An 8,674-nucleotide genomic window follows, 5' to 3' on the forward strand; every position below is an offset into this window, starting at 1 on the left:
CCCCCCCGGACCCCATTAGAGTGGGGACATTTTAGAGTGGCCTTTTATTGTGGCCAGCCTAAGGCACACCTGTGCAATAATCATGCTGTCTAATCAGCATCTTGATATGCCACACCTGTGAGGTGGATGGATTATCTCGGCAAAGGAGAAGTGCTCACTAACACAGATTTAGAAAGATTTGTGAACAATATTTGAGAGAAATAGGCCTTTTGTGTACATAGAAAAAGTCTTAGATCTTTGAGTTCAGCTCATGAAAAATGGGAGCAAAAACAAAAGTGTTGCATTTATAATTTTGTTCAGTGTATATATAGCTTTTCTGCAGACATTACTCCAGTGTTCAGTATATGATTCTTCAGAAATCTAATATGCTGATTTGATGCTTAATAAACATTTCTCATTTTTTCTGTTTGTTTTTTTTTGGTTAATAAATTACAGCATAGCTTGATAAAATGTTTATTCAAAAGCACTTCAGTTCAAAATAGGTTCAGACATAACCAAAGAATGACTCACATTTTATTGAGGGATCTATTTGTGAACTTAGTAATAGCTCTGAACAATTTGCTGACTGAATGAGTCTGATTCGGTTCATAGGAGTCATTTCTTCTTTGCAAGAAAGAGTCATTGGTAAGAAAATCTGAAATTCATGCTAGTCAACTTCCAGCTATTTATAACATTATTTAAAGTGAAAACAGTTGTATTAAATTTCATAAATAAAAACATTAAGTATTTTTACTAAGAGTCTAGTCTTCTGAACCCTACCCAGTATATCAGTATTTCAACCAACAGCCACACTGTTCTCTTGGATATCAGTATGAATAGTGGCCATTTGACCACCCAGGCATTGGGCATCCAATTGATATCATATGTTGTCTACATTGCTTTCAGCCAATAGGTTCTGATTGTGACCCTGAGCTCACCTGGTACTGCACAGCGAGACTTCCTCCATCCCTCTGGGCTTGAGCACAGTCTCTCTCCAACTGATCTGCCCACGCTTTCAGCTCCCTCAGTGTCTTACGCTGCTCCCTCTGAGAGAAAAAAAGAGCGCCGTGTTAGTTAGGATTGTAGAAACAAGACAAAAAGCAAACATTTGTGCAGATTTAAGGCCCTTGGGGAGCTCTACACTCATCATTTGCTTACCTAAAGTAATTTAATGCATTTTAAACCCCCGACTCAATACAATTTTGCAGTTCAAACATGCATCACTAATGCCACATTTATAAATCCAACGCAGACTTTGCACTCATGCTGTTTGCAGAGTTCCTCTCCTCCATTGTACGGATCTGCCCCAAACCTCTCCACGGGGGAGCAAGAAATCAGCTCTGCGGGGGAGATACTAATCATTTTACACACATTTACCCTCCCTATTATGAATTAGGAACAAGAGCGAGAAAGTGAGAGCAGTGTTCAGCTAATTCTAATGAAATTAAGCCTACTCTTCCGGCGCTCGTCATACATTTTGGCATCCTCCACGAGGTAATGCCTTTGGGTCATCAAAATGATTATATCATGACCTTGCCAATGTCTACCGCGTGTTCTCCTCCCCGCCTCCCCGAAACGAATGCTGTCACAGGCATACAATGCCCTGAAATATTAAAACCTACATTGTCTCAGTTTAAATGTATAACAAAGAGGTGAAAATGGTTCAAATTACAGTGACTTTGAAACACGTGCAGACGGTGGCATGAGGGAACTAATGGTTTCTACAAAAGGACCAGGTGGTGACAGGATCAGTTCAGCGCTTCAACTTGGTTATGAACCATTATTATTTTTTAAAGACTGCTACTAATGCTAATCATCAGGTTATCAGTATCAACCCAAAGCCAAAGGTCGTTATTGTCATGCAAATGTCACCCAGTTGTAATGCAAATATAATAGAAAAGGGAGTAAAATTATACTGGGCATATCAAAGGTGTATAATGCCCTGGACTATTAAACCTGATCCACACAACATCCGCGCCACTCATGATGAAAAGGAAGGCAAAAATCCACTAAAAGGATTTTAAACTACATGGCACAGCAGCAGGTGGAAATAGTGGTGGAGCAGTCAAAGCAGGCATAATGTGTTTTATACAAGCAAACGTACCTCTAACATTTCTTCAATGGCTCGAGGAGCAAGATAAAACTTGAGACGAAAAGGGATGCACGTAAACAACAATACATTAGTGGACAAAACAGAGGGAGGAGTATAAAGAGAGAAATATAGTGTAAGAAAATGGTGAGTAGAGAGACGTGAATCCACAAATAAGACAGACTGTTGATAGTGGTCATTTAACAGAGTAAAGAGCATCAGACCATGAGACATACAGTGAATGGAGAGCTGGTTGAAGTTTAGTCGTAGGATGAGAAATATTTATAGTACCTCCTCTTGTTGCCGCCCTATCTCTGTCTCTTGGCGATCTGGTTGATGCTTCAGAAACTGTGCCACATATGTCATGATGGACTTCTCATCTGGCTTGTCCACATCCACATCTAAATCATATTAAAGAAGATTTAAATGTACAGTAATTTTACAATTTCCAACAAAATTTTAATAAAATACAGGTTCTGCAATGAACACCCTGTGTTTCAGATGAGGCCCATAACTTCTTTTCTTCCTAAAAAGGTTTGTTGAAATTTTTACTCACTCATTGCGGTTCATTGTTCTGTGGCTAATTTGATTTAATTTATTTTTTCAGTCACAGTCATTTCATTTTAGCTTTACCTCCCGTCTCCTGTTTTTGTGCATCCATGCATTAACATTTAGCTTTAACACACCTTGAAATTACCTACTCAAATTTCAAAGATTGTATGCACAACATATTTGGTGTATTTTGAAAATGATACCAGGCAGTAATTGCAACTTTCGATAATGCTATAGCAAGAATCTGAAACATTTGATGATTTGATGCTCAAGAAATATTTCTTAATATTATCAGTGTTGAAAATGGTTGTGCTGCTTAATACTTTTGTGCAATTTTAAGCTTTTTGTGCTTAATATCAGGTGCAATGTCTAAAAAACAGCAATCGTCAAGTCGATATGGTCTGGCAGAGGCTTCACTGATGGTTACCTTTACAAAAGAACCATGGCTAACAATGTCCCTTGACTTAGCATTTACTATTTGTTCAGTCAGCTTTACCGTGGCTAATGGGCCACTAATCGTTCAAATGTCAAACTTCATTTGTCAGACTCCTGTAGGAAGCATGAGGAAGCTCAGATGGCGTCTAGCAGGTCGAAGACTTAACCCCTCCATTAAAAATTAATCAATCATATCCTCTGTGAGTGGCATGCTGCTAATTAGAATTTAAGCATTTGGCGCTTAGAGCCTTGTGCAACACAATTTGAAAGTACATAGTCAAAAAACAAACTGTGTCTGTCTGTTACTATGTACAAAGCAGCATATTTGTGAATTAACATCACAAACAGACTCTGCATCAAATCTCTAGTCATGATTTGGACCAAAAATTGCAAACATGAAACATGTTCTGTTTTTCTGTATGACTGGTATCACCTTCAGGATCAAGTAATCGTGGGATGCCCAGTTCTCTCTCAGCCAAAGAGAAGGCCTCTTCTAGGTTATCCCTGTTGGGTCTCCTCCAAACACGTTCCATGTTAACCAGATGGGGTCGCAAAGCAAAGATGACAGCATGAAAAGCCACCCCTGTGCGCCAGCTGGGACCAAAGTCCTTCACATCCAGACCCAATCTCCTGAAAACACACACGTACGTATGTACATTATGTCAAAACCCAGGAAGAATGCTGTCATATGCATTACTTAGGGAAACGGGATTAAAGAACAATATATTAATTCAATGCCTTGCACAAGCATAACACAGTTCTTACTTTGTTGCTGTGGTCTGCACCCATTTGAGAAGGGCTCTCTTGGCCCCGCCCTGAAAAGAAAGGCGGGGCTTGCGTTTGACAGGTGGGCTGCTGGTCTCAGTGCTGTTGGAGCTTTCCACTGATGAATTGCTGCTAGATTGAGGTTGTAGGGCTGGTAGATGGCTGGTGAGCTCCTCTATCTGAACAAGAAGATGCAGAGGAAGTGTCAAAAATGTTATTAACTACTCTGTTATTTTGTTAAATTATAGTAACTTAAAGACATTATTGTTGAAGAATGGTTGAAATATTTATGGAAATTACTCGAATATTTTTTACCTGGAAATATAAGATGATGGTCCATATCAACCCAAGCACAATCGAGGGTCTGCCGTCTACCACATCTGTTGGGTTGATGTTAACTAATTTAATCTGTTAAGCAAAAAAGAAAGAAAGCAAGCAAGAAAGAAAGAAAGAAAGAAAAACTGTCATTATTTACTCACCCTCCTGCCACTTCAAAACCACATGACTTTAATTCTTTTGTTTACACATATTGAAAGTGAATGATGAATGGCTGTCAAGCAAGACTTTCAGTGAATACTGACTAAAATTTATTGCAAGCTATTGTTAGAGTATTAAATTACTAAAAATAAAAATGAAATAAATATAAATGAAAGTTAAATAGAAATATTTCTAACTAATCAAACTAAATTATTAATATTAAACTATAATTAAAATGAAAACTGTAAATATAACAATAAAAGCTAATTCAAAATATTAATACACACTAACATTGTATATAAAATATTCTAATATGGAAGAGAGCAGCTCAAAATCCGTTTGTATTCCTTGAACAACAGCAAATCATACAATTTTGAAATGAAATGAGGGTAAATAAGCACAGAATTTTTTATTTTTAGGATGCTGATTTTGCTATCACTTTTATCAAGTCAATTCTTAATTCAAGGTTACATTTGGAGAGATCCTGTTTCAGAAAGTGATAATGTCAATCATAGACATATAGACAGTCAAAAGAAAGGTCACACTAACCGGAGATCCTCTGTAGGCCGACTGAAATGGTGACAAAACAAAGGGGAGAAAGACAGAGGAAGAAGAATAGAGGTCATTGCATGCTGTTAACAAAAGTGTGTCCCATCAACTGAAGGACAGGTGAGAAGGAGCCTCAGCTCTGAGATAACCTAAAACCCTTCAGTGACAGACAAGGTGTGCACTGCACACATGCACCTATTGTTATAAACACACCAAGGCACAAATACTAAAAACCAGCCACACATAAGTCGAAAGAATGAAAAATCCACACAAAAATACATAATCATAACATCCACTTACTTAAAAAAAAGCCCATTAATTTAAAATATTGTGTCCCATATTGCACATAAAAGTACACTTCAGCATAATACAAAACAGTTCTGTACTCTAGTTTCTCCCACTGTGCTCCACGGGGAATAGAGAGAGATGAGAGAGGGATGACAGAGGCAGATAAGATGGTGAAATTAGCTTACGAAATGAATCCTCAGCTTCTTGAGAGATCAGATACTCAGACAGACAGACCACCTCAGGAGTGGGAGGCTTAGCTCAGCTTCATTCACTGACAGGCTGTATAATTACAGTCTGAAGCACAGCTATACAGTAAATGAAATATCCGTGCTTCTCCCAAGAGAGATGATATGAAAAAATACCCTGTTTATAAAAGGGGGGAAAATGGGCCTCATTTCAAATCGCCATGGTTTTACTATAAAATATTAGACAATGACAGCAATCCTCTTCTTTTTATCTATTATAACAGCACTACATTACAGTTTTTCTCAGTCGCTTTGGTGCATTTCTCAAATCATCCTTAATATTTGCAAAAATGTATGTGCATTTCTCAAAACAATTCGTACAACCAGCACCCACAATGGATTACCTGCAAAAGCCTGTAACTTACTCAAAATCTTTAGTTCATCTCTCAAAAGTAAGTATTTATGTCAATGAACATATCAGTGCCATCAGAATGAAAAGTACTTGTGCCATTGTTCACAAACAAGATAGTCAAAATGCTTAGTCATGTTGTCAATATAACAGGGCACTGTTAGTATTACCTAAAGTAAACTATGGCAGCATTTTGGATGACAGTTACTGTATTGAACTGTATGCCATATGCTTATGTATGCCATATATCCATTTAAAAAGTACAAATTTACTCATTACGGTATGTGGGACATTGATTGAAAGAGACTGGATAGAATTCCACTTACACTTTTACTAGTGGTCTGACCAAAAAAAAAAAACATTACAATGTCATTGTGGCATAGAAAAGGAAAAAATAAATATGGGCACAAAGATGAAAATAAAAAAAAATAAGAAAGTCCATTGTTAAGAAAAATGGTAAAATTAACTTTTGAGTGGTCAAATATTTTTGTGACCATTAAACTGTATACACTACCTTTCAAAGGTTTAGGGTTGGTAAGAATTTGTATGTTTTTGAAAGAGGTCTCTTATGCTCACCAAGGCATTCATTTGAAAACACAGTAATATTGTGAAGTATTATTACTTAATTTAAAATAACTGTGTTCTATTTGAAAATGTAATTCATTTATTTAAGTGATGGCAAAGCTGAATTTTCAGCAGTTTTCAGTGTAACATAATCCTTCAGAAATCATTATAATATGCTGATTTGGTGCTCAAGAAACATTATTAGTAGTAGTATTGTTGAAAACAGTTGTGCTGCTTACATTTTTTTTTTTACGAAACTGATCATTTATTTCAGGGTATATATGTATATATATGTATGTACAGTATGTATGTATGTATTTTGTGTTGTATTGTCTGTTATAATGCCCTTTTCACAACAGGGTCCTAATTTAGGGATTTATTTTGTGAAAATGCCTGGCTGACTGTACATTAATTAGTCAATTTGTTCAACTTTGGCAACCACAGACAGAGAGACTGTATGTGGGAAGCTCAGCGCCACATATACGGCACCAGAGACAGATTTATTAGAAGTTGACTCAGGACTAAACCTCAATAAGGTGAATGATTTCAGTCTGACGTGTCAACATCACCTCATAACTCTATTCTGAGCCATGTAGCATGTTCTAATTAATCCATAAATCCTTAATTTGTTGGTGATTTAAATGAAACAATTTCTTGGTTAGAATGAGAATTAAACATGAAATGAAGAACAGGGTTTTCCTTCTCTTTGTCTCTCGTGAGACAGTGTTGTAAAGCAAGAGAGCAGTATCAGAGCAGAACGGGGAAGAGGTTGTGTAGGTCAGACTGAGTGGTTATGACCTGGAGCTGTACACCTGAGCAAAGCACTCTGGGAATGGACTGCCTTACCCTCCTGCCCTCCAGAAACTTCAGTGCTCTTCCCACGTTAGCAACCCAGTGGATCCTCCTCAGCTTGCGGCCCTGTTCACATGGCTGTCAGATGGGAGAAGATAGCACAGCAGACAAAAGGAAAACGGTGATAGACAGAGGAAAATGTAAATACCCAGCAAGGAACAGGGAGAAAGATATGAAAACTCAAAACAGAGAGAGAAAAAAAGCAGTTGGGCCGGATAGTTATATACAAATAATACAGAGAAACAGAGAATACAAAGATGACACCAAATAGATTGCAAGAGACAAAAGTAAAAAAGAAAAAAAAATATCAAAGGACCATGTGTCACTTGCTATATTGATTGTTACAGCACTGCAAAGACCTGAGGCACCAATAGCCTTATGGGATTGTTCACTGAGAGTGTGGGTATTCATGTGTGTGTGAGTAAGCGAGCGCTAATAAAGTGCAGTGAATACACTTCTTTTTTTTTTTTGGTAATATGTCTTGTATTATCATGTTTGCTATCATTTAAAACAATGTCATAATTTAAAAACAACGTTCTATATTACAGAAATTTAAATCTGACTGGGACAATGATGCTTGATACCGTAAAAGTCATTTGTACAGCTGTTAAGTAACTTCGATTAACAAAGGAAAATCAAATACCAAAACAACTAAAAGTGCATTTTTCTTACCAGTTTGTGACCAGACAGGACTTCAAGAAGAGCTAACAACATCACTCCATCTTTCACATCTTCAAAGAGATCAGAGACCACTAAAGGAGGATTATGCTGGGGAGGGAAAAAAATCCAGTGATGATTTGATATTTTACTTCAAACTATTTAGACATCTACAACGTACAAAAGACAGATAGAACAATACACAGACAGAATGACAGACAGAAGGACAGAAAGAACAATAGACCGATAGAATGATATACAATAGGAAGAATGATAGATAGAACAAAACAGAACGATAGAATGATAGTTAGAATTACAGATAGAACAACAGATCGAATGAATGATAGATAAAGCGACAGAATGATAGAATGATAGATTGATAGAGTGATAGAACAATGGAAGATAGAATGAGACAGAACAACAGAGAGACGGAAATATATAGAAAAATAGATAGAAAGATAATTAAAATGATAGATAGAACGATAGAATGACTGATGGAACGAAAGATAGAACAAAAGATAGAATGAAAAACTGTTAGATAAAACGACAGAATAATAGATAGAACAACAGACAGATACAACGACAGAATAACAGAATAACAGACAGACAGACAGACAGACAGACAGATAGATAGATAGATAGATAGATAGATAGATTGAATATTAGATGATAGATAGACAGACAGACAGACAGACAGATAGATAGATAGATAGATAGATAGAATAATTGAATATTAGATGATAGATAGATAAAACGACAGAATGATAGATAGAACAACAGACAGATACAACGACAGAATAACAGAATAACAGACAGACAGACAGACAGACAGATAGATAGATAGATAGATAGATAGAATAATTGAATATTAGA

At 36.7% G+C, this 8,674-nt stretch overlaps 1 protein-coding gene across 1 annotated transcript in view; it reads right to left on the reverse strand.

The window, feature by feature from the left end:
• The window catches only part of LOC107659154 (nesprin-1-like), a 32,223-nt gene that overhangs the window by 2,549 nt on the left and 21,000 nt on the right, over window positions 1-8,674 (reverse strand). The window contains exons 3-11 of the mRNA XM_016447990.1: window positions 7,817-7,912; window positions 7,139-7,222; window positions 4,847-4,867; window positions 4,136-4,228; window positions 3,821-3,999; window positions 3,489-3,685; window positions 2,360-2,469; window positions 2,084-2,122; window positions 918-1,025 (exon numbers count right to left, since the gene is read on the reverse strand). Coding sequence (XP_016303476.1) covers window positions 918-1,025; window positions 2,084-2,122; window positions 2,360-2,469; window positions 3,489-3,685; window positions 3,821-3,999; window positions 4,136-4,228; window positions 4,847-4,867; window positions 7,139-7,222; window positions 7,817-7,912 — 927 coding nt within the window. The remainder of the gene's footprint in view (window positions 1-917; window positions 1,026-2,083; window positions 2,123-2,359; window positions 2,470-3,488; window positions 3,686-3,820; window positions 4,000-4,135; window positions 4,229-4,846; window positions 4,868-7,138; window positions 7,223-7,816; window positions 7,913-8,674) is intronic.

This window comes from Sinocyclocheilus anshuiensis, unplaced genomic scaffold (genome assembly GCF_001515605.1).
Source record: "Sinocyclocheilus anshuiensis isolate Anshui unplaced genomic scaffold, SAMN03320099.WGS_v1.1 scaffold423, whole genome shotgun sequence".
Lineage (NCBI taxonomy): Eukaryota > Metazoa > Chordata > Actinopteri > Cypriniformes > Cyprinidae > Sinocyclocheilus > Sinocyclocheilus anshuiensis.